This window comes from Chamaea fasciata, unplaced genomic scaffold (genome assembly GCF_029207755.1).
Source record: "Chamaea fasciata isolate MVZ Bird 193981 ecotype frontalis unplaced genomic scaffold, bChaFas1.0.hap1 SCAF_22, whole genome shotgun sequence".
NCBI lineage: Eukaryota > Metazoa > Chordata > Aves > Passeriformes > Sylviidae > Chamaea > Chamaea fasciata.
In genome coordinates, this window is record NW_027094107.1 from 2,706,465 (window position 1) to 2,729,975 (window position 23,511).

The 23,511-nt window shown below is 47.6% G+C and overlaps 1 protein-coding gene across 1 annotated transcript; it reads right to left on the bottom strand.

The window, feature by feature from the left end:
- Nucleotides 1–832: 832 nt before the first annotated feature.
- MTMR8 (myotubularin related protein 8) lies at nt 833–23,125 on the bottom strand. The gene is made up of 14 exons (XM_066202386.1): nt 23,083–23,125; nt 21,389–21,511; nt 20,364–20,526; nt 18,075–18,232; nt 16,344–16,472; nt 14,562–14,696; nt 12,708–12,840; nt 11,214–11,323; nt 10,210–10,335; nt 8,625–8,674; nt 7,866–8,066; nt 7,358–7,486; nt 6,452–6,578; nt 833–5,885 (listed from the first exon to the last, which is right to left on the bottom strand). Exons 1-14 carry the CDS (start codon nt 23,104–23,106, stop codon nt 5,658–5,660), a joined length of 1,836 nt encoding a protein of 611 aa, XP_066058483.1. The 5' UTR covers nt 23,107–23,125; the 3' UTR covers nt 833–5,657.
- Between the last annotated feature and the right edge of the window lie 386 nt (nt 23,126–23,511).

Below are 23,511 nucleotides of genomic sequence, written 5' to 3' on the forward strand. Positions count from 1 at the left end.
TAAGAACATTTAAAATTAGCAAGAAGGGAAAAAACCTGAGAAACGCCCAGGGACTGAGTGTACCACAGCGCCAGGCCCATTTCATTGCCTTAAAACATAGAAAATACCCATTTTTAAGATAGAAAATATTCATCAGGGGCTGGCTAATGGGGCTGGAGCGTGTTCCCGGGGTTCACAGAGAGGTTTTGGTCCTGGAATCTCCCTCTTGAGCATCTTCCCCATCTCAGCTGAGTTTGTCTGCACTCAAATCTTAAACATTTCACTATCCATGACTAAAAGGAATGGGATAAAAGAGGATTTTTTTTCCAGGATACCATCAGCAGCTGCACGGTGGGTTCTTCACTCTGAAGCCATCAGAAAAAATCTCTTCCCTGGACCCATGAAGCTGGGACTCAGCTCCTTCCAGAAGCTCTGGCTGCTCCTCAGAAAGCTGTGGGAGTCAGCCTGGAGACACCAGTGGCCAGGTGAGTGAGGGACAGACTGCCCTCCAGGAGCAAAGAAATACTGAGGACATACTTGGGTTTAATACAGAAAGAAAAATCTAAATTAAAAAAAAAAAAAGACACAGAATAGCAGAGTTTGCAGAAGACACTGAGATTTGATACAGTTCCACTGGTTATATTTCCTTTTTTCCATTAGTTATGTTCCTTTTGGGTTGTTTTTAACACCCTGCACTCCCCATTCCCCCCAAACCAGGGAGAACACCCCATTTCTGTTCGGTACAGGGGAAGAGGCTCCATACTCACTTCATTAATTAAGATCCTTTAACTGACTTCACCTTCCCAAGTGTGGAGTTCTGAGTTGCCACCCAATAAACAGAGCAGCCACTTCCTTTAAAAAGGCAAAGTGTTTTATTTCTGTCGGGAATAAAAATACCTGCAATCCAAGAGAGACTCCATGGGACAAAAGACACAATTCTCCTCTAGACAAGATCAGCTTCAAGCAGGGACTGAAGTGCCCCACAGAGCCCTCGGGGCACAGACAGGGGCTCATCCCCCACAGATGGCCCTCCCCAGTGACACAGACACAAACAGCGACGGGGACACTCCCAGCCAGCACCACACACGGATTTAGGGACATTCCTACAAGGATCAGCTTGGGGATGCCAAGGAAAATCCAGCTGGAGGATGGGATCCAGTGCTGAGTTACTCCAGTAGTTTCTGCTGCGTTCAATAGATGGAAATATAGAAATGATATAAAAACAACCCCTGGGCCCTGGCCCTGCAGCCCCCAGGGGGACACATTAATTAATGTCATTAGCAAGCCTGCCCTAACGAATGGCCCACCTGGCTGCCTGGTCCCAGGCAAAGGTTTTACCATTCCCTGCTTCCTCAGCTAATTAATCAAGTGCTGGGTGATAATTAAAACATAAATAGGACGTTCAGAGCACGTTCTTCCTCCAGGGAATGCCTGGATGTGCATAAGGGAGGGATGGAAACCAGGAATAGCTGGGACAGGTCCCTATAAAAACAACCCCAGCCCTCAGCACAGAGCAGAGGGGGTGGGGAGGAGAGGAAAACATTTGGAATTCTCCTGGGCACTCCTGGATATCCAGCACTGCATTGTGCCAGGAAATTCCTCTGGGCTCTGAGGCTGCCCAAGGCCAGGCCTGCCAGGAGCTGAGAGCCTGGAACAGGAGCTCCTCCCTTTCCAAGGCTTCTCCTGGGGGTGCCTCAGCTTTGGGAGCACCCCTGAGGGCTCTCTGCTTCCAGGGGTGATGGAAACGACATCCACAGGGCTGCTCCACACCAACATTCCCACCTGGAGATCCTCTGGAGCTCTGGGCACCTTCAGCTCCTGACAAATCCCTCCCTGCAGGACTGGGGAGGCTCCCCAGCTCCCTCCAAGCCCATCTCCTACATCCCAGTCAGGATGGCTCTGGATCAGAGCAGGTGGACTTTTATTCCAAGGAATTAAGCACAGGAACAGACCAGACTAAAAGCTTTCACAAACTGCTTTTCCTCACCCCTAAAGAGGCCATGGAGAACTAAAACTGTGGACAATCCAATGATTCCCACTTTTTCCCTGCAGAGCAAAGAGCACTGATTGGAATTTCTCTCCCCCAGGTGACAACTGCAAAAGAAAACCCCAGTTTAAGAACCCTCAGAACGAAGTTCACATTAAAGACCCTTCAAATGAAGCTCCACGAGTCCCTCTTGTGCTTCAGAGTAGGACAGGCACGGGCCCACTACAAGGTTACACCTGGTTGTAGCACAGGAGATGCTGAGAAGCTACGGAATGTCTTGGTGAAGCCATGGAATGTCCTGGAGAAGCCATGGAATGTCCTGGTGAAGCAGGAGCAGCTCCAGAAAAGGGAAGACTTTTACACAAGCAGAGATCATCTGCAGCAAATCAACCCCCTCTTCCTTCCCAGTTCTCCCAGTCACAGGAATGCAAATGGGAATAATTGCACTGCTCCAAATAAAAGCAGCACTCCTGACCTCACAAAGCATGGGTGCTCCCCTAGGAATAAATCAGGAGCAGAAACTTTCCCCAGCAGCAGCAGATTCCCAGTAGCAGGAACAGCTTCTTCATTCCTGTCACACTTGCAGGGAGCACAGAATCCGGGCAGGGCACTCCAGGGGCAGGAACAGCTTTCCTGGGCAGCAGATCCCACCTGAGCCCAGGACACTGCAGGGCCCTGAACAGCTCCTCATTTCTGCTCTTCCAGCAGCCCAGAGTCGCCACAAAAACCACGAAGCTTCTCCTTCATTGGTTTTCAAACCGTGAACTCATGGAAAGAGAGGAAACCCTGGAATCTTTTCCAGCTCCTAAATTCCAGCATCAGCACAAAAAGCTTTTAATACACTGCAGCCTTTGCCTGAGCCTGTACACACGAAATTCAAGAGGTTTAAGAGACATTAATTTTTGGGTTTGGCCCTGTTTTGCCAGTGGAGTTAAAAGCAGCAATATTACTCCAAGCTTACAACACTGAGTAACCTGGTGGTGGTTGTACACACTTGTAGTAACACTGGAGTTTTGCGGAGACATCATTTTTAGGAACAAGTCAAGATTATTAAACTCCTCCAACGGCAATTCCAAAGGCAAAGCAACCTACAAACATTTCCAGGAGCCATCTGCAAGCTGGATTTGTACAATAATTAACCAATGGCATCTTTAAATCCTTCAGTAGTCAATTAAATCCTCTCCAGTTTTGGATCTCTAATGAATATTAGAAAATTTATTAAAGTTATTCAAAGAGATAATGATCCATAAAATAACTGGTCCTAAAAAGTGCCTGTCTTGGCTTCATGTCCCATTTCCTCTGAGATTTGGGGATGAATGCTGCCCATTACCCCCTGGAAAGGAAAGACAGGGCTGATCCATCACTCACACCTGGGTCAGGATTCCCAGTGTTTAATTTTTCATCACTCTTGTAGCTCCCACTCCTGCCTTGACAACAACTTCATTTAAGTCTGACAAACAACGAGCCACTCAGGGAGGTTTGGGTTGGTTTTTGGACACTGGATCTACCCAGTGATTTTACCATGGGTCAAAAGCACATGAGCACAGTTATTCCACTCCGTGGTGTTACCATGGAATGTTTCTACTTTCACTGGAGATTGGGAAGGCTCAAATATTATCAGTTGGCTTCCAGGCTCTTTATAAAAAGAGAAAAAGTGATTTGAAAACTTAAAAGGCGGCACCTAATTGGAACAACAGCTTGAAAAGAGAGCAGAGCAGCATCCTGAATAAAGCTGCACAGGGGGATCCTGTGCAATTCAGCACGGAACAAGGACAGTGGCACAGCTTTCCTGGGGGGAGCTGAATCCTCCAAGGCCACACCACGACCTCAGAAATGTCCTCAGGCCTTGGCCTTGGTAAGCAGCACCCTGAGCTTATCAGGAACACTGGCTGCTCCCAGGGCTGGAGAACAAACTCCTGGGTTTAGGCAACAGCCCTGGAATCTGATTTTTCTTGCCTGAATACCAACCCAAGTGGAACATTTTTGTTGTTGACCTTCCAAAAGAAGATATTGACCCAAATTGCAGCCAGGCTAGAGAGTGACTCTGATAAAACCTGCCCTCTATAAACAGGGAACTCGAGGGGAATTTTTCCCAGGGATACACCTGGACCTGGTCCTTGGGGCTGTGCCAGAGCCAAAGCACTGGGAATGCTGCCCTCCTGGATTATGGAGTATTTGGATTTGTGAGTTCAGCCTCTAAGGGAGCTCCTGTTGTGCTTATAGGAAATTCTACATAAACCCCCTGCTCAATTCCTTACCTGCTGATTCTCTGCTGTTGAGTTCAAGTGATTCTCTGATTCCAGGAAACCTTTAGGCCTGAACTGTTGATAATTCCAGGGCTCAGTCTGGCAGGATGCTCCACTCTGAACCTTGTGACTCAACAGGAGAATCTCCCTCATTCCCCTTCATCCTGACCTTTCTCCATCCCCAGCCTCCACGCTGTTTGATTTTAGATTGCTTGATTTTCTATTTTAGTTTTTCTATGTGTGCTTTAACCATTTAATAAGTAACAGAGTGAACCTTGCCAAGGAATTTGGTCACACTTTTGTATATCAAACCTGCTTTTGCTGCTGCCTCTCCCAAGGATTCTCTGGGTGACCTTCAAACACTGATTTGTGACACCCAATCCTTGGGAAGAAGTCCTTGTTTCTTCTATTTCTTCCCAAATTCATTGCCATGAGAGATACTGCTCATGAGACAGACAAAATATCACTGAAGTTCCCTGAATTTGAACATTCCCTAGAATCAGCAAGTGATTTCATCATTTTAGGCCCCATTTAAATACCAGAACAAACCCCATCAGTAATTGCTGTCTCATCAATGATTACAGCTTGGAACAGAGTTACTCTCTTGCTTCAGTTTAACCAAGATGATAAAATAAGAGAGGAGAATTCCACATAAATGTTCTCCTGCCTTTCCTCATTTCCCATCCTCCCTCTTATCACAAATCCACGTGTTATAGGCTGGCTCTGGGGCTTGCTGCACTCCCATCAATAAAGGAGGTCCATAACAGTTGGTTCTTCAAGAGGGCAGCTTGGAAAGAAGCTGCTCAACTCAGGGGATCAGCAAAAACCCTGGAGAAGCTGCAGCAGAAGAAAAACCTCCTCACAAACACTGACTACAGACAGGACCCAACACCACACTGCAAACTCCACCACAAAGCCAGCAACGGCCTGGCTGGACACAGACACAGTCTCCGAGAAGGCACAGGGGGTTTGGTTTTGTGTAACAAATATGCATAGGAAACAAAACATGAATCAGTTCTGCTACAAGGCAAGGGTCCATGCAGAGATTCAGTCACAGCTAAGAAAGGTTGGGGGGTTTTTATCACTCGAAGACGGACGGAAAGTTTTTTCTCGTTTTAAGATGACCTTGGACCACCACTGAGAACAGAGGGATCTGCATCCTTCCTCCTGCAGTTACTGCCCAGCTCCTCGTGGAATTGGCAGGATTTCTTCCAGCCTCAACCAGCAGTGCTGGCGGGCAGCCCTAACCCTCAGAAATGCACGTGTTCCCACTGAAAGCCAAGTTCCCAGGAATGCCAGGCAGGCTCCTGGAGCTCTGCATCACCTGAGCTGCAGGAGGTGTCCCCCAGCAGCTGCTCCCCCAGCCCTGCACGCCCCTACTCACACTCCGCTGCAAATGGGGGCTGCACCAGCTCCCCAGAGCTTCTCCCAGCAGCTCCCAGAGCTCATCCCTGGTGCTGAGCCTGCCCATCCTCTCTGGAGGCTCCAAGATCCCGGGGCTGGGCTGGGCTCTCCTTGTGCTTCTGCTGCCCCAGGGAGGGGCCATTGCTCAGCACAGGGGCTGCTCCCTCTGCACAGTCCTGAGGAGGAGTTGGGGCTTTGGCAGCAGCAGCTCCTGCCGTGGGTGAGGTGCAGCCTTCGCTTGGCAAGGGGCCATCGAGGACAGGGAGTTTCTGCACAAAGAAAAAGGCACAAAACCAAATAATTAATACCTAGACACCAGAGAGGGACAAAAACCAGGTGTCAACACAACAGCCCTGTGGCGGTGCCTCTTTTCCAGCTCTGAAACCCAGCACTGAAGTAGCAGGACACAAATCCCCAAATGCCTGACACAAACATCAGAAACACCTGGACACAGATCCTGCCATGTCTGACACAAATATCAGAAATGCCTGGACACAGGTCCTGCCACGTGTGACACAAACATCAGAAACACCTGGACACAGGTCCTGCCACGTGTGACACAAACATCAGAAATAGCTGGACAGAGGTCCTGCCATGCCTGACACAAACATCAGTGTTTAATTAACAAAGCTGAAGTTTTCAGCATTCCCATTACCCCAGCAAAGGACACTGATATTCTTCTCACTGGTGTATTTTAAAAGCTGTGTTTTAATTTGTTTGGGGGCAAATTTGTCACCGAACCCCTCGTGTTTACCCAGCTGGCTGGAACAACCCTTCCATGCCAACATTTAATCTCAGAGAACCTTTCCAACCCCCCCAGGGGACTGTCCCTCACGTTTTCCAGGTGGGATGCGTCGTCCTCCAGTGTCACCTTCTGGCTGAGGCAGCCCAGCAGCTGATCCAGCACACACTGCTTGGGGTGCATGCCCTTGTCAAAGCGGTTGTACATCCCACACCAGAACCTCAGCAACGGGCAAAAAAAACAGGAATTAGGGGCTCAGTTGGACATCACTGTCAACAAATAGATGTTGGTTCGTATTTTTAATAAATTGAGATTAGGAATGAATTTTAAAACCTGCCACAGGCTTGGATTAATAAATTCAGTAGCAATGGGCAACTTTCCTTCAAGTTAAAAAACCTGGCAGTAAATCTTAAAATAGGATGAAAATACTTTTTTTTTAAATAGCAGATTTATTGGAAGCTTGAGCAGATTATCTTGGTTTGCCCAACCTCCCAACTTTCATTTGCATACACAGCACTTCAAATCCCATTTTCATCCCCCTCTCTCTCAGCAGGACCCAGGAGTGAGGCAGAAAACCTGAACTGGGCACCAAAACTCCTGCTTAAAAAACTTCCTTAATATACATGAAAAGGGAGGAAAAAGAGGAACTTTTTCAAAATCTTCAATGTGACAGAGCAAGCACTCAGGGGGTGTGTGTGGTGCTGTCTGAAGTTCTGCTTTTCCTTGCCTTTCCCCACCCTCTTTTCTCAACACCAAATTAAAAATATTACTTTAAATTACAAACAATATTACAAATAAATAATCTGAATTAATCTGATAATTACAAATAATTTAGCTGAATTTATTTCACCTGTGCACTGCTCATCTTGGTTTATGCCTGAGGAATGGAGGGGAAAGGTAAAATAAACCAAGCTAATCAGCACAAATTTATTCGATTTAACCTGAGTTACCAATGAAAGTAATGTCCCCCTCCTTCCCCTTCTTAACTGAGCCACTTACTGGAAACTGAAAGGCAGAGTGTTTGGTTGAAGCTCTTTGTAAGCTGTAAAGCCTCTGTACAAAGGATTTCTCAACTCCTGCTTCCTCTGTAAGAGGAAAGGCCACAGGGAATGGGTCTTCTCAAATATTCTGGCAAGAACAAAGAACATCTGATCACTAAAAAAAAGCAGCAAGTGGATTAATAACTGCAGCCGTTGGGAGGAGAATTAGATTAAGGGAGCTAAGAATTGTTTTTATGCTGGATCTGATTGATTTCATAAGCACAGGATATTAAAATGGAGACTCTCCTGTCCAGAAGGGATATCTGCAAGTTATTATTGTGCTCCAAACCTAAACATTTTGGGGGGATTTAATTCATATTCTTCTCTCCCATTGGTTAAGAGTAACATTGTCTTGATAAATGGCTATGTTCTCCAATCTCCAATCCCATAAAACACACCCATCCCACCCCTCTTTCAGGCATTCCAAGGGATCTGTGGCCTGCTGGCTGCAGGAACCCCCAGCTGACCTGAGCTCCTCCCTCTCCTTGTGGCAGGTGCCCAGGAAGTTGCCAAACTGGCAGGAATAAACGTGGTCATGGATCTCCAGCAGGAAGCGCTCACTGAACTCGAAGGAGCAGGGGAACTGCTGCATCAGCTGCCACACACACTCCACAAACTGTGTGAACACAGGGGACACCTCCTTGGGGTCCCCATCCAGGTGGCCACACCTAGAGAGGTGCAAAAAGCAGAATAAATCCTCTGTCACCCACCACAAAATGTCCCTTTGCCATGGGTTTTCTTCCAGGTCGAGTTTCTGCTCTGAACTTGGGCAAGTCCTGAGCTCCACGCCCAGGAGATGGCTGCAGGAGAACTGCCAGGTCTGGCTGGAGCACCACGGATGGGACAGGCTGCCCACACTGGGGTCACCATCCCTGGAAGTGCTCAAGAGATGTGTGCATGTGGCACTAGAGGACATGGGTTAGTGCTGGTTGAACTTCATGACCTTGGAAGTCTTTTCCAACCTTCGTGATTCTGTGATTCCATGATCAGCACTCCTCAAGTAATAGAATTTTGCAGGTAGGAAAACACCCAGAATTCAAACCATGACTTTGTAAAGCACTAAAAACACAGTGATGAAGTAACAGCCTTAGCAGACCCTGGCTCTAAGTCACCAATGCCAATATTTTCCCAATGTTTTCTCCTTCTCCTATCAATTTTTCATGGGATCTCCTAAACCTGCAGACAGTTTTGCTTCCACTCCCCCCAGGTGAACGTGCCCCTCTCACCTGTGTGAGAACTTGTGGCCCATTGCAATCCACTCCTTTTCTATCAGGACCTGCAGGTTCAAAACAGGGATTAAGAAAACAGCATTAATTTGGTTAAAAAAAGCAAAATGAAGCCTTTAATGTTAAAGCCTAAAAAGCTGACAACCTGCTGACCCTATTGCTATTAATATATCCCCAGAAATCAATGGGAACAGGAATTGTGCTTTACAGATTATCCAGTTACCAAGGCAATGGCCCTGCTGGAATCAGAACTCATTTCAAAACTATCATTTTGAGGGAGTTTCTAAGTTGTTAAAATCATAATATACAAATACACTGAGCTCAAAGAATTAACAGCTTAATATTACACTTTACTATTTAATTTGGAGAAGAGTGTTGTGATATCCAGCAAAATAAATCAGCAACTGGATTTCAACAAATGTTTAACAGACAAAAAGATACATGAAGTACAGCTGTGTAATGAGGAGTTCAGGATGAAATCAGAACAACTATGTGGCATTTTTTAAATAGATGCCTGCAGTTACAGAAAATAATAACTGTTATAATCTGTTTTCCTTACAGATAAATAAGATAAAATAATCTGTTTTCCTTACAGATTTCCTCTCATAAGGAGCCACATGACTGAAGCTGCATCCATCATTACTTTGCTGGATCATATATAAAGATAATTCCCGCCATCCAGATTAAGAGGAGGAAGGCAGATCTCACAACAGAGTTCTTAGAAACTTCACTTAAATTGCTTTTTGAATTTTTCCATTCCTTGCACTGCCGATGAATTCCTTTAGGAATAACCCCTTGTCATGTGGCTTGTCTCGACAAACCATGAGGACAGACAGGGATGTCTGTGCCACTGCTCCTGCTCCTGAGCTAAATCCTCATTCTCAGTTCACGCAGGATTGTCCAGAGACAAAGCCCAGCAGATGTTTCTTGTGCTGATGGAATTTTAACTGTTAAAAGACTGCAGTATAATCCAGAAACAAAAATAGAAATAATAAAACCAGTATGGAATGCAAGGAAAGAATCCTGGCACTGGAAAAGGCAAAATTTGCATTGTTCTCATTACAGGGATTCCTTCAAGGAGCTCTCCTGAGACAGAGCAGCTCTTCAGGTATTTAACAAGGGATGAATGGAAAGAAACATCACAGCCTGCCCTGAATCCATGCAGGGATGGCTGCAAATTAAGAAAAAGCCTGCACTAGAAGCAAACAGCCAAATTAAAATAAAATGGCTTTTAAAAAGGTGTGAAATGATGCAGATTTGACTGATGGACAGGGGACAGGACTGAGTTCACCCAATTTCAAATCCCAGCAGATAAGAGACCTGCAGGACAAACTCCACCAGCACTTTTTGGTGGATTGCTGCCAGAGCTGCACCCTTTGCTGAGATCTCTCATTAGTGGCTCCCATGTAGACATTGCAGGAGCAAGGATTTGGGAATTGTCAATCAGCTGCTGCCGTGCTGCTCACAGAAATTCCAGCTCATTGCAGAACCAAAGCCGCTTTATGTAGGTCACTACACTCATCCCAGGGAATGTCCTGAGCCCTTCCCCAGGGCCTGCTGGCACTGGAATTGCCATTGTCCTTACCATGAAGCCTTTGAAGGTCCTGTAGAAGGGGTCCAGGAGGAGGCTGGCCAGGGAGCAGACCTGGGCCGTGCGGTCCCAGCCGTCGGAGCAGTGCACCAGCACGCTGGCCCTCTCCTCCTTCACAGCCTGCCAGGACACAGCACAGAGCTCAGGGAAATGCTGGCCCTCACCTGCACCACCCCAAACCCCAGGGAATGGTGCTCATCTCTCCTCTGGCCTGTGAAATGCACCAGCCATCAAGAGAATCTCCAGCTAGACGACAGTGCTGCAGCAGGCTGGTAAAAACTAGCCCCTGTGATCTCTGGAAGGCCAAGGATTCCCAGGCTCTTCCTCTGAGGAAAAAATTGGGTGGATGAGTGAAAAATAGTTGGACATCTAGGGATTAGAACTTCAAGATAAATTAGAAGAGTTGTTCCCAACTTCCCCCCACCTCATCACCTTTGGCCACCTAGGGCAGGAGAGAAACACCAAAGTTTCTTGCTTGTGATGTGGGCAAACTGTGAGAGACAATCAATGTTGACTACTCACTCCTCTCACCGCACACTTCCTGCACATCCCTTACTACTTCTTAGTGACTTCCTTCCTTCTGCCTGACTTGCAAAGCCACCAGCTCTGCAGAAATGAGGACTGTGTTGAATAATCAAAATTAGTGTCCACATCACATCAAATCAGGAGAAAATAAACTGGTCCAAACTATCCCTCAATCAAAGCAGAGCAGTGGAACAATGAGCACAGGGTTAGAAGTTGTTTGCACTGCTATACAGAAGGGTTTATAGAGGTCATTTATGCACATTTTGTGATCTTATGTTTCAAATGAGCTCTAATAAAGCCCTGGCACAATGCAGGACACAGGACCTGTATTTGCCCAGCAGCTGCATGACCCAACATATCTGGAGAGATTAAACCAACCTGAACAACACCTTCTCCCCAGAGCCACCTTCCCAACCTCTCAGCAGACCCCAGCACACCAGGAGGCACTTTGGAAAGCTGGAGAGCAGTTTTACCTTGGCCAGGAAGACACCTGCATCCATCACAGCCTTGATGTGCCGTAGCCAGCCCGAGTTCTCCAGCCCCGTCAGGAAATCGCTCATGGAGGGGGACTTCATCTCACACACTGGGAGCAGACAGAGAATCAAACCAGCATCCCCTGCACCTCTTCATTATCTGTAAGTGCTTGCAGCAACAGCCTGTCTAAAGGACACGCTAATGGTTGTGTTTCTAAAATTCATAACTGAAAAATGGCTGGTTTTGCGAGAATTTGAGGCTCTGGAAATCTCCTCCCACTCCTTGTTTAAAGGGTAACTCATTATTTATTCAGCTGTGGGTTTTTTTTCCAGCAGTGAGCTGTTACTTCACTCTAAATCACCATCACATCTATAACCACTCACTTCCCGAAGATCTGAAGTTTTTTCTCTCTAATTTAGAGGCAGAAATAACAAGTCTAACCTGGAAGGCAACTCAGCTGCTCTAATGAAACCCAGCACAGAAAATACTTAAGAGTAAGAAAGTTCAGAACAGTCCAAAAGCCCCAGTGAATGAGATTTTATCACTGTTGGAGAAAAACACGGGAGCAAAGAAGTTTTTATTCTGCCTCTTCTCCCACCACAAAATAAATGTGCCAGGAAAAGGCAACTGAGGCCTCAGAGTTGTGATCAGGCCACTCTTTTGGGTGGGAACAGCCCCATTTTTGTCCAAGGTCACCATGGAGCCTGCAGGGCCACCTGGGAGCATCAATTACCCAAACTGAAAAAAAGATGAGTATTATGGCAGTTAATAAAATATTAAACTCCTATTTTGGATGACAGCACTTGAATTGCAAAATTCTCCAAAGTTCTATTGGTGGAACTCTGGGCCTCATTGCCCTCTTGATCCCCAATGCTTGGGTGATTCTTTTGCCCTGCTTGGCATTCTTCTCTACGATCACAACGAGCTTAATGACACTGCATTTTCATCTATTTATGTTTTAAAACACTCATTTAATATGTTTTAAAGAAGTTTGGTTAAAAGGAATCAGAAATAAATGAAAAGTTAGGATAAAGCATGTATGAGACTCAAGTCTTTGGAAGATCATGCCAAAATTGTGTTTCAACTCAGAAATTCTGTTAATGCTCCAAATATAGCAAACCCCAAAATGCATTTCTGAACAACCTCTGTTGGTTTTCTTTCAATAAGTCACGAGGCAACTATGAGACTGTCTTAGCTGTAAAACGGAATATTTCTCTAACCTTTTTCTATTAATTTGGCACATTCATCATGGAATGTTTTTAGTATTAGTTGCTATTTTTGAACCACTATAAAACCAAGCACAAGAACAAAGAAAATGTCAAGCAGGAAAGCATTTTAACAGCACTAATACTTTCAGGCACTTGAATGCAGCAAACAAAGCAAGATGCTAACTTTGCTTCCATCAGAACACATTTGTGCATGGAACATTTGGATATTCAGCAGGAAGTTCTGTCCAGAGGGGTAAGAAAAACTCCTCCCAGGGCTGTACCCACCTTCCAGCAGTTTCTGCAGGCTGCTCCTCATCACATGGATGTTCTCTATGCCAATGAATTTAAAACGAATGTTTTCATAATTATCTTCATTCTCATAGCCCTTCCCAGCAGCTCTGTTGGCCATGGCATTCAACTGGCAAATTCAAGGAGCAGAAAAGAAAAGAAAGATAAAATCACAACAAAATTCAGGGAGGCTGTTTTGCAAGTCCTTTTTCTTTTTTTTTTTTTTTTTTTTTGTTTAAATCTCCCAGAAAATGTACTGGACAAAGCTGTTACTCAGCTTGTACTTCCCCACCTCCCAGACAAGTTCTTTCAGCTGTTTCATTAAAATAACTGCAGTTCATTAGTCAGAGGCTCATTAAAACCCTGCTTAGGGTAGTATAAAGCCCCAGTTTCTGCTATCAGAGACACTAAACCTGCCCTAACTGTGTTTACCTAAGGAAATTCAGAGACAGGCACAGGAAAGCAGAACTAGGCAAGGCATTTCTAACAGGGCCATACATCCGTGGTGGTATAGGAATAGTAAGGCAATTCCCAATTTTCCCAGACATACATGTATAGATGAAAAAAAGCCACCTGAGGGAAACATAAAAACATTCAAGCTGAGCAGAAAGAACAGAGCAACTGCAGGAGAGAAGTAGAAAAGATGCCAGTTGCTCTTACAATCCCCCAAAAGCTGTTCAAGAGCTACCAGGACAGCTTTGGTGGGGACAGAAAACAGAGAAGCTCAACCCTCCCTTCTCAATTTGGGCAGCTTTTGGGAGAGGAGAGAAGAGTCAGATATGGTGCAGATACCTCTAGAACTGTAAAATAACCCCAGTGCTTCAGTTCTGCCAGAGTAGGACAGGTTGGCTTAGAAGGAGAAGTGTCAAAAATTGTAAATTCTCCCCTTGTCACCAAATGCTTTAGCACAAACTGCCACCAGTGATGGATTTCGGTGGCACATCTCTGCCACTGGCAGCTGGCTGTACCAGAAGAAATGCACATACCATTGCAGAACAGGAGATCTCTAGGAAATGTCTAAACACACACTGGAGCAAGATGTGAAACACTCCCTATTTTCCCCCAAAGTAATTTTTCTTTCTTGCCTTTGCCATCGTTCAACTAAACTTGTAGTTTATGTAAAATAACTGCAGGATCTGAACAGTGAAGCAGGTTCTCAGAAAGCTCCATTTCCAAATAATCAGAGCAATTTAAATGTTTGCATTTAAATAATTGTGTGCTATGAAAACCCTTGTGTTCTGATTGGTTTCTACCAACACTCCTAATCCATATGTTTACAAGACAATCATTGGAATTGGTTTTTAAATTCGGTTCCTCAAGATGACAGTCATTAAAATTTTCATTTTGGAAATATTTCCTCTCAAATAAACCCTCAGCTCTCAAGTTCTAGCCCCAAATAGTGGGGCTGAGTTGTAATAAGCTCCATCATGAGTGTTATTTTTAAAACGGAAAAAAAAAGGGAGAGATTGCTTTTCACAGCTCCTCTTCCTCCCAGATCTGCCAGTAAAAGCACTTCAGCCTTACAGAGCTGAATCCTGAGGCTTCTCTCCAACTCCACTTCCAGTTCTCTCCTTTGTCCTTTAGGACTCTGCAGGAAAATGCTTCACTGTCCCAGTCAGGTTCCAACTGCCAGTTCCATCAGGTCATCCTGAACACAAACCTCAAACCCAGGACACTCCAGGAGGGCAAATCCTCAGGATCAGTTCACATCCCAGTTGTACACCCCGAAGCAGGAGCCCAATCCCGCATTCCTGCTGCAGGACTGACCCAGAACTGTGACAGAACGAACTGGAAACAGCACTGCTCATTCAGACAAGAGATTTAAAAGCAGCCCAGAGCCCATGGAGGTACCTTTGGCCTCGTGTCTACAACATACATGAAGGGGCAGCCGGGGTTGGCCTCTCGGATGGCCTGGAGCATCTGCTCGTCCTCCAGGCAGCGCGCGCTGAACCCGGCCAGGGGCTGGCTGCAGCGGCACAGGGCGGCCTGCAACACACACACAGCACAGGGTCAGCCTGCTCCTGCCCCAAACCCCTGTGGGCTCACAGCTGCAGCCTGCTCCTGCCCCAAACCCCTGTGGGCTCACAGCTGCAGCCTGCTCCTGCCCCAAACCCCTGTGGGCTCACAGCTGCAGCCTGCTCCTGCCCCAAACCCCTGTGGGCTCACAGCTGCAGCCTGCTCCTGCCCCAAACCCCTCTGAGCTACAGCTGCAGCCTCTCCTCCTGCCCCAAACCTCTGTGGGGTCACAGCTGCAGCCGTTCCTCCTGCCCCAAACCCCTGTGGGATCACAGTTGCAGCCTGCTCCTGCCCCAAAGTTCCTGTGGGTTACAACTGCAGCCTGCTCCTGCCCCAAACCCCTCTGAGCTACAGCTGCAGCCTCTCCTCCTGCCCCAAACCTCTGTGGGGTCACAGCTGCAGCCTGCTCCTGCCCCAAACCCCTGTGGGGTCACAGCTGCAGCCTGCTCCTGCCCCAAACCTCTCTGAGTCACACTTTAACTGTCCTCTGTGCTCCTTCTGAAGAGCTGCTGCTCTGCTGGACACACACTGGTCTGCTTCACTAAGCAAGAACTTTGGGAAACCTGGGAGCAGTGAGGGTGAGGAGGCTCAGCCTGCTCTGTCTGATGGTCACCACCCCAAATGTCGGCAGTTCATGGAACCCCAGAACGGCTGACTGGAAAGGACCTGAAAAGTATCTCATTCCACCCCCTGCAATGGGCAGGAACACCTTCCACTATCCCTGGGTGCTCCAGCCTGGCCTTGGACACTCCCAGAGATCCAGGGGCACCCAGGGCCTCCTCACCCTCCCAGGAAACAATTCCTCCCAATATCCCACCTGACCCTGCCCTCTGGGAGTTTAAAACCATTCCCACTTGCCCTGTCACTATGTTCCCATATAGAAGTCCCTCTCCCTCCTTTCCATGAGCCTCCTGAAGGTACTGGAAGGCAGCAATTTCTCATGTCTTCCATTTGGTTTCTATTTCCAAAGCATTCTTTTGAGTTTTCCTTATCAGTTGTTGCTGTTGCACATTCAGAGTAGCACTGGGTGTATTTTAAGGAAATTTCATTAGTTTCCAGCACAACTCCAGGCAGTGCCCAGGTCAAGGCACGCTTCCTCAGGAAAACAACAATTTGGCTGTGACTGAATTTTCCTCACATCAGCATCTAAAACACTGCTGAGGCAGCAAAGTTACAAATTTACATTCTGGTCTTCAGTGGAAAAAAAAAAATGAAACCTTCACTCATTCTGAACTAGTGGGGATTTATTTCAGGGTGGTTCCTCCTCCTCAATACTATGAAAATCCAGCCAAGTCAACACAAAACTTGGTAAAACATTATTCGTTATAGCTAAAAAGATTAAAAATCCCCACATCAGAAGGAATTGCTGAAAGCTGATTAAGAAAAAATTCCCAACAGGAAGCTTGGAAAGTCTGTGCTTTTGGCAGAGCTCTGGATGCATTCCAAGTGTTTGCCTTTAGCGCGTTCTGTGACTCAGAACGAAAGCCATTAAGAGAAGCACAGTTCTCAAAGGCCTCAAATCTAATAATTATCTTATTCTTTCCTTTCATTAGAAGGGAAGTGGACAAAAAGGAGAGCCCTCATTGCCCCCAAGGCAGCAGGCAGTGAAGCACTAACATTGTTTTCCTTGTACAAGTAAGAAAGCACCGGAATCCGCCCTCGGCTCCTGAACTTTGAACTTCCCATCACCACGGCCTTGGTGGCAGCTCGAGGCACCACGATCTCAGGAGGGTATGTGCTGCAAACCTGAGGGAGAACAGAGAAATAAAAAACCACACATATTGCTCCTGAGCACTTAAAAATTCATGAAAAATTCATCTTTAGCTTATTAGGTTACAAGGTATTCAGGAGAACAATGCAGGAAACAATCGATTCTGCAGCTGAACCTAAAAACTGGACTGCACAATGCAGACTCAAAGGAAGATCTTTAAACCTAGAAATCTGAGGGCAGTTTCTAATTTAGATTCACAGAATGGTTTGGGTTGGAAGGGACATTAAAGGCATCCCACCCCCTGCCATGGACAGGGACACCTTCCACTGTCCCAGGCTGCTCCAAGCCCTGTCCAACCTGGCCTTGGACATTCCAGGGATCCAGGGGCAGCCACAGCTGCTCTGGGCACCCTGTGGCAGGGCCTGCCCGCCCTCCCAGGGAACAATTCCTGCCCACAAAAGGAGAAATTAAGAACAACTGTATTAAAAAAAGTTCTCTCTAAATCTTATGTAATCGAAAGGCACTTCCAGCACTCAGATGGAATCCTCAGAGAGCAGCTTCATTCTTTCTCCTCAAACAATGACAGTCTTTTGCAGCATGGACTTCACAGATAAGCTGCTCTCCAAGCCTGGCTTTACATCAGGCTTGACAATTCTAAAACACAGGCTGGAAACTGTGAGGAAACTCTAAAGCACCTGAGAGTTCCACTGCAGCAAGCAAAGCCTCAGAGTGATTAATGATTTGAGCTGGCCCTGTCCAGGTGCCCTCAGCAGCTGCTGGAAACATCAGAGCTCCATTCAGGCCTCCACAGGCACAGGCAGGTAAAACTGGCAGTCACCTCTGAAAGCACAGGCTTGTATTTCTTCAACACAGAGCTTAAAGTAAAGAAAGTTACCAGGGAAAGGGATTCAGGGTTATGAATATGTTGGTGTCTTCCCTGGAGTTGCCTGCCTTGCCTTTCAACAGCCAGGTCTGACTGCACGCAGCCCCAGAGGAAATAAAAAGGGAAATAACGTGGAGCAGGATTTTGAACAAGCTTGCTGACAAATGCTTTTGTTTCATGTTGTTTAGATCCAAGCTGGCCTTTCAGGGAAAATAACAGCAGCAAGCAGTTCAGACTGAAATGACAGAGGGCCCTTAGGTAGCAGAAGATCCAACTGAGAAAGCAAAAAAAGGTCTGTTTTCCACTGTTGTTTTTCCTTCCCTCCCTCCCTCCCTCCCTCCCTCCCTCCCTCCCTCCCTCCCTCCCTCCCTCCTTTCTTCAGTCCCTCTCCACTCTGCCTCATTCCCCACCAATCCAAACTGCTGCCATTTCCTTCTCTCCTCCACATCTTTCACCAGCCAGGTGGGACAGGCTTTGGAAATACCAAAAGCAGCTCAGGGTACTTGAAGCTTTGCCTAACAGATGGGCTGACATTTCTGCAGAAAAACAAGGCTCTGCTCCCTTGCCAGGGGATCAAACACAACAAGATGACTCTGCAGCTCTCCTGGAGCATCATTATCTGCAACTCCCCATCAAGATGATGTGCTTTGACTGAAAACAAGTGAGCTCCTTCCTCCCCAGAGGCAGCAGCAGGGCTGCCATTAATAACAACAAGGAGACAGTGCATGAAATGGCTCCTTTGGGCAAGAATTACCTCATAGTCCTTATTAATATCTGTTATCTCCCAGGAGTCGTTGGGAATTCCCATGCGCTGGTAATCCAGTCTCAAATCAATCAATTTCCATCCCATTTCCCGGTTCTCTTTGGACATTTTTGGATTGTAAGAGAAAGCATAAAGCTCTTCGGGTTTCACTGGGAAGCAGAAAGAAAAAGAAAATCAACGAGTTAGAGATGCAAACACATCCAGGGAGGCCAGAACTTCTGGAAATCAATGATTGAGTGCTACAGAGGAGTATTCAAAGGATTTAACACTTCTCAACATTTTATAGATTCTTGATTGGGATAGTACCAAGTGCTGAAATTCATCCTGAAATCCTCAGGAATTTCCAATATTCAGTGCCCAAATGCAGGGAGATACATTAACAAAGTGTTTTAGCCCAGATTGGAAGAAGTAATTTCTCCTGAACAAATGATTTCCTCTTGAATTCACCACAGTAAGCAAGTTAGATGGGATTTATATCATAGCCATTAACCCACACATGAAAACGTGGATTAAAAGATCTGCTTTCTGTGGAGAGCTCATGCAACAGCTGCTGCAGTCCTGTGAGGTCATTGCTCAACAACAAATTCTGAGACTGGAAAACTCGAGGGATGTCTGGAATATTGCAGTCAGCCCAACAAAGGCTTCAGGCTGGCTCTGACAAGTGCCCATTTACCATCCCAACCTCCTTCCCTCTCTTCATAAAATGCAAATCCAACCACTAACTCATCCAGCTGATTCCCAAGACAGCCCCAGAGACAGAGGGAAACCTGTCAGAGGCTGATAAAGCAGCTGGGTACTGAGCAGGTAACCCAGAGGTGTCCATCACACGTGTGCAAATCATCAGTAATGATGTGCTCTGCCAAAAATCCATGAAGGAAGCACATTCAGACATCTTAAAACAACAGAAATGCGCTGCTACAATCCAGAAGTGGAAGAAAAGAAAGAGCTGCAGCCATTTACACAGCTGAGACCAAAGGAAACTGGTGTGAGCCCCTGCAGCGACACCTCCCACGCTTCAGGCACTAACCAAACCTCTAATTTTCAAACCTCAAAGAGCAGTGACAGCTTTTAAGTGTAACACCACAGAACTGTGTAACACCACAGCTACAGCATCAGAGGCAGAACTTCAGAACTAGGAAAAGCCCAAAGAGCACAAAGGGGGGTGCTGGGAATAGACACAGGACTCAATATAAATTTTAAAAAAATCTAAACTCTGCAAAGCCCATCTCTCCTACAGGATTTCCAGCCCAGCCCTGTGTGAAGGCCAGCAAGAAGCTGCCTGGTGCCATTCATTCCCCTCCCTCAGCCTGGTGACACCATCACGAATTGTAACTACAAATGACATCCCTGTAAATAACACAACTCCAAATACTGGTTCCAGCACCCCAAAAGCAGAGGCTGCCAGAGGCAGAAGCCAGGTAGGAGCTCAGTGGAATGCTGTCCTGCAAGAAAAGCCTGAAGATTCATCCATGCTGGAATAAAAAGCTGGAGCTAGAAGAGAGCACAGGCTTTTCAGGATGTGTGGCTCACACTCTAAGAGTGACTCCAAGTCAGGGCAGGGTGAAGCAAAGGCTTTCAAAAGTGAGCAAACACTGCAGAGCAGCCTGAACACGCTGCTGGAAACACAGCAAAGATGCCAATTTGTGGGATTTGGGAATTCTGTGAATGCCTGGATCAGCCAACAGCTGGGTGACACAAGGGACTGACAGTGGCCAGGTTTAGGAGATGAACTTTGCACAGCTCTCCAGAAGTTCCTCATGGGAGACCACGTCACTCCCACTGCCAGACAGTCACAGAATCACAGAGAGGTTTAGGTTGCAACAGCTCATCCAGTGTCACCCCAGGGACACCTTCCACTATCCCAGGCTGCTCCAAGCCCTGGTGTCCTGCCTGGTCTTGGAACTTCCAGGGATCCAGGAGCACCCACAGCTTCCCTGGGCACCCTGTGCCAGGGCCTCCCCACACTCACAGGATGTTCCTTCCCAACATCCCATCTGACCCTGCTCTCTCAGTGTGAATCCATCCCCCTGTGTTCTGTCACTCCACGCTCCTGGAAATAACCTCTCTCCATCTTCCTTGTTGGCTCCTGAGACTGTGTTTAGTTTGAAAGTAACTGTCCTGCTCCACAGAGCTCAGCAGCCCTGCCATCATCCCTGGTGCTGGAAGCTGATTCTGTTCCCACTGCCTCCCTCCCAAACCCAACCACGGTGCAGCAGAGCTTTCCCAGGCTCAGCCTGGAGCACTGCAGAGATTCCCAGGACAGATTCCCAACGCCAGTACCTGGCTGGGAGAGCTTGAGCAGGGAGGTGAACACGTCGTGGCAGTCCCTCTCCTGCCCAATGACGAAGTGAGCCACGTGGAAGTTCTTGCAGTGGATGAGCAGGGGGTACCCAGCCGTGGTCAGGGGCAGCTTCTCCACGCTGGAGATGTGGTGGTGCAGGATCTGCAGAAACAGGAATAAACAGCATTTGTCACTGAGAAAGCTGTGAGCAGTGCAAGCAGATAGGAAAATACAATCAGCTGTTTATGCCTCCTGCAGCTAAGGAGCAGAAGAAAATGAGTTTATTTGTGACATTTATCAAACATAAACTGCACCCATAACCCAAGGAACTAAAGCAGGGCTGAAAAAACACAGGTGTATATAAATTACTTTCAGAGGCAGATGTGCAGCTCAGTTTCCCCAGTGCACTTTGCTTTCCTTTCACCTCCATATGAAATGCATTCTGCCATTCCCATTTCACCTTAGAATTAATAAAATAGGTTCATTCCAGTGCTAACTCTGCACTTCTAAAAGCTGCAAATTCCCATTTAGTGGTCTTACAAGTTGAGTTTGAGATAGGAAATTACACAAGTTTTTTACATTCCTTGAACTGACACTAATGCCATGAGTGAACTTTATCAAGTCACATCACCATCGTGGTCATTTCCTTCCGAACCAGCTGTTTCTGGAAAGCATTTAATATTAAAATGCTCTAAAAGACCACTACAACTCCGGAATTCCCAAACCTGCTCATCCTGGAAATGAGAGCAGTAAGTTCCAGGATGAGGGGAAACGACTTCTCACTGCCAGAGGGCAGGGTTAGATGGGATATTGGGAAGGAATCCCTGGCTGTGAGGTTTCCCAGAGAAGCTGTGGCTGCCCCATCCCTCCAAATGTCCAAGGCCAGGCTGGAGCAGCCTGGGACAGTGGAAGGTGTCCCTGCCCACGGCAGGGGTGGGATGGGATGATCCTTCACGTCTCTCCCCACCCAAACCATTCTGTGACCTGAAGCAGCTTTTCCAGGTGTGTTTGCAGCCCACCATACCCATGTCTCCTTCCTGACTTCAGCAGAGGCATCCACATAGATGAGGTGTGTGGCTGTCAGGTACAGGGTCCCGCTCGCCGCCTTCCTGTTGGCGTAGCGATCCAGCAGCTTCACGTTTTCCACCTGCAGCAGGAACACAGCATGGAAACACCACGGAACCCCAGGACTGCTGAGGCTGGAAAGGCCCTCTGGGATCACTGAGCTCAGACTGTGCCCAATCCCCACCCTGTCACCCAGCCCACGTCCTCTTGTTCCTCAGACACCGTCAGGGATGGGGACTCCAAACCTCCCTGGCAGCTCCTTCCGAGGCCTGGCCACCCTTTCCATGGAGAAATTCCTCCAAGTCCAGCTTTGATGGAAGAACTACCTAAGCACCTGTTGAACTCCATTCTTCCAATTTCTAATACACAGCTCATGAAGCAAGACAGAAGAATACAAGGATTTAAGTCGCCCCTGCAACACCAAGTCAGCCTTACACCATAAACTCAAATTATTTCCCCATGAATTAAAGCCATAAAGGTTAAGCAAACAGCCGTGGTTCAGAATCAGCAAATCCTAACAGGATTACTGGATTTATACTCAAGATGATCCCAGTTCATTCCTGTGTGAGGCTGCAGAAAAATAACAAGACAAAGAACTGCAAAGGAAAGACTTGTTTGTGCTCAGGGCCATTAACATGTTGCTTGGAAAGGAACAGCCCTCTCCAGTGTGACTTCCCACTGCCCATTCCCTGTTAGTAGCTGCTTCTTGTAACTCACTTCCTGGCCTCCAAGTGTATTCCATAAACCACACCAAGCTAATTAATAAAAAACAGCTTTAAAGAACATCAGCACAGACCCAATAAAATATCTTACAGCGCTGGATTGATTTTCTCCTGGCCTATTTGCTGCCTAATGAACGCAGATGGAATTTTTCTTTCACCATTAAGCAGAAATAATAGGAAAAAATAATTAGATAGACAATGAAAACAAATGTTTTAGCCGTAAATGATAGATTAGCTTTGGGTATTGAATGTGTGAGCTTCTTCATGTCTCGAGTCCATTATGGAAAATCGGAGCAAATAAATTGGAGAGCTGAGGCCTGGTCTCAGTGTCCTCTTAGCAGGTCGCGTTTTTCAGCAGATATAACTATTAAATATCAGATATAATATTAAACAGTGCCTTTTCAGGGCACTACAGACACACAGGACCAGCAGAGCACCTCAGAGCAGGGGGTAAGGAGCATCCCCGAACTAACGTCCTGCAGAATAAAACGAGTAACCACAACCTTCATTGCACTGAAGGATATAATTAAATTATCAACTGCTGCCTGAATAAATGTCATTCCTTCTAGTACAGCATTCCCGGAGCTCCTGTTTTACTTAATTCAAAGGGGGAGAAAAGAGCATCCTTTGGTTCGCCTACTGGGACTGAGAGGAATCTCCCCAGCTTTACCAGAAAGGGAACATTCCGGCATCACCCCCAAACCCTCCCGGGATCTGTCCAGCACTGAGAGACCCCCTCCCCAGCCAGCGCCGGAGCCACGAACAGCGGGGGAGCGCGGCTGCGCCCCGCCACCCGCAGCCCCGAGGGCGGGAGGGCCGGCGGGGCGGGGAGCGGGGGGCGGGGGGCGGGGAGCGGGGAGCGGGGAGCGGGGAGCGGGGAGCGGGGAGCGGGGAGCGGGGAGCGGGCCGGGGCCGCGGGCGCCGGGGTTACCTTGGGGGTGCTGATGTGCTCCATGGCCGCCCGGCCCCGCCGTGAGGGGCCGCCCCGCCGCCATCAGCGCCCGCAGCCCCGCCCCGCCCCGCCCCGCCCCGCCCGCCTCGCGAGAGCCGCGCGCCGGCGCCGCCATCTTGGCTGAGGGCAGCGCTGAGGGCAGCGCCCGCCCGCTGCCGCCGGGGTGTGCTCCGAGCCTTCGGGGTGTGCCCAGACCCTCTTCGTGGAGCCCCCGGGGTGTGCCCGGAGACCTCGGGATGTGACCGGAGCCCGGGGTGTGACCGGAGGCCCCGGGATATGCCCAAACCCTCTTCAGGGTACCCCTGGGATGTGCTCAGATCCTCTGCCCGGAGTCCCCGGGATGCGCTCAGATGCTCTGCCCGGAGCCCGCTCACGCTCCGCTCCATCCTGCTGCAGTCCCACTATCTC